Source organism: Arachis duranensis, chromosome 9, assembly GCF_000817695.3.
Source record: "Arachis duranensis cultivar V14167 chromosome 9, aradu.V14167.gnm2.J7QH, whole genome shotgun sequence".
Lineage (NCBI taxonomy): Eukaryota > Viridiplantae > Streptophyta > Magnoliopsida > Fabales > Fabaceae > Arachis > Arachis duranensis.
The window spans coordinates 74938168-74940009 of record NC_029780.3 but is presented as its reverse complement, the minus strand read 5'-3'; the positions used below and the strand labels follow the sequence as shown (position 1 = coordinate 74940009).

The window sequence follows — 1842 nt, the reverse complement described above, 5'->3', positions numbered from 1 at the left end:
TTTTAGGAAAAGATATTATTTTTAATTTTTGATTTTAAACCTATTAGGATTAGTAATAAATAGAAACTATGTACATTTAGACAGGTACCAGATTGTTACCAGAACCATTATTTTTCTTCTCTAAACCATGAGCAACTAATCCTCCTCTGTTAAGGTTAGGAGCTCTGTCTATTTGTAATGGATTAATTTGTTTAATCTTTCTAATTTATTCATGTTTTGATTTATATTTCAATAATTGTTTTCGCTCTTAATTTTATGAATATTGGGTGGAACGGAAGTATGACCCATGTTCTAATTGAGTTCTTATAAAACTTGGAAAAGCTCTTTACTTGAACAACAGCTTGAAAACATATTATACTGAATTTTTAATTGTTTGTATTTAATGGGATACGTGACATATAATCCCTTTATTTGTGGATAATTAGGATTCTTTTGGCATATAAACTAGAAACTGATAATCACCCTCTAATTGGAATTAATTGACCAAGGAATTGGCAGTTAATGAATTTTAGAGGAGACTAGGAAGGTCTAAGGAATTAGGGCCTAGTCACATATAGTTTGCCATGAAATTATATCTTGCATGATTAAATTAGTTAGTAATAAAAGTTAATCTGGAAAATAGATAACTCTGAAACCTTAACTGCTTTCTCAACATTTTATTCCCAACTCATTTATTTGTCTATCCTTTTGATATTCTGAGTTCGAACTTAAACCTTTTGAACATCTCAAAACCAATTTTTGCTTGCCTAACTAATCCAATCAATCAATCATTGTTGCTTGATCCATCAATCCTAGTGGGATCGACCCTTACTCACGTAAGGTATTACTTGGTACGACCCGCTGCACTTGCCGGTTAGTAAGTGTGGGTTATAAATTCCGCATCATAAGGTTTATTACTTGGACGACCCAGTGCACTTGCTGGTTAGTTGTGCGAAGTTGTGAAAAAGAGTTGAGATTACAATTGTGCGTACCAAGTTGTTGGCGTCATTGAGATTACAATTTCGTGCACCATGCCTCCCTATGAGTGGGATCAGACCTCTCGCCAGTGCAGAGTAAAGAATGCAAAGATTCCCAGTCAGCCTCTGCACATGATGTGCTACAGGAAATGACAACATCATCAAAACAGATTATTCTAAAGCACAATCCAGAAAGAACAATTTGCAAGAACCGGAGCATGGGTTGATTTTTTCATAATCTCCAGCCGAAGATAGAAATAGTGGCATTGTGTAGCTTTCTCATTGTACTGTTGTTTTAGAACTCAAGTTAACATACGTTATTCACAAAAATTTTCACAGGACTTTCACAGCACACATTTACTTCTATTCCCAAGTAGAAAAAATTACAAAACAAAAGCATTATACACCCTACATCATTTCAAAAAACTACAACCTTTCCCAGGCATGGAACTGCCGATGGCAACGAGAACTCCTTAGAGAAAGGCAAATTCAGTTGGCCATTCATTAAAGATTCTACAACACCTTCAGGAAGAGGAATTTTATCTTTGGAACTTGCAGAACCACATTGATGAGTTCCCTGATCCTCATCTTCAGATGATGAATCCATCTCATGGAAGTTTTTTGACAAGCTCAAAAAGCTTCCGACATCACATCCATGACTCTTAAATCCTTAATCCCTGGAGGTAAAGCCTCCTTCCAATTTGAAGCTCTATGGAACCAATAAAACGAAAGCAGAAGCTACATACAAAACAATCAATCTACAAAGTAGTTCATACACACAAAAGAACAAAAGAAAAAGAAGAATAAGTCCTAATAAATCTAAACAAGCAAGACCAAGATAAATACAGAATGTAAATTATAAAAAGCAAAAACCTTGTTGAAAGAG

At 34.7% G+C, this 1842-nt stretch overlaps 1 protein-coding gene across 1 annotated transcript in view; it reads right to left on the bottom strand.

Moving 5' to 3' along the window:
- Positions 1 to 993: 993 nt before the first annotated feature.
- The window catches only part of LOC127741571 (uncharacterized), a 40476-nt gene continuing 39627 nt past the window's right edge, over positions 994 to 1842 (bottom strand). Inside the window, exon 6 of the mRNA XM_052254308.1 lies at positions 994 to 1096. Coding sequence (XP_052110268.1) covers positions 994 to 1096 — 103 coding nt within the window. The remainder of the gene's footprint in view (positions 1097 to 1842) is intronic.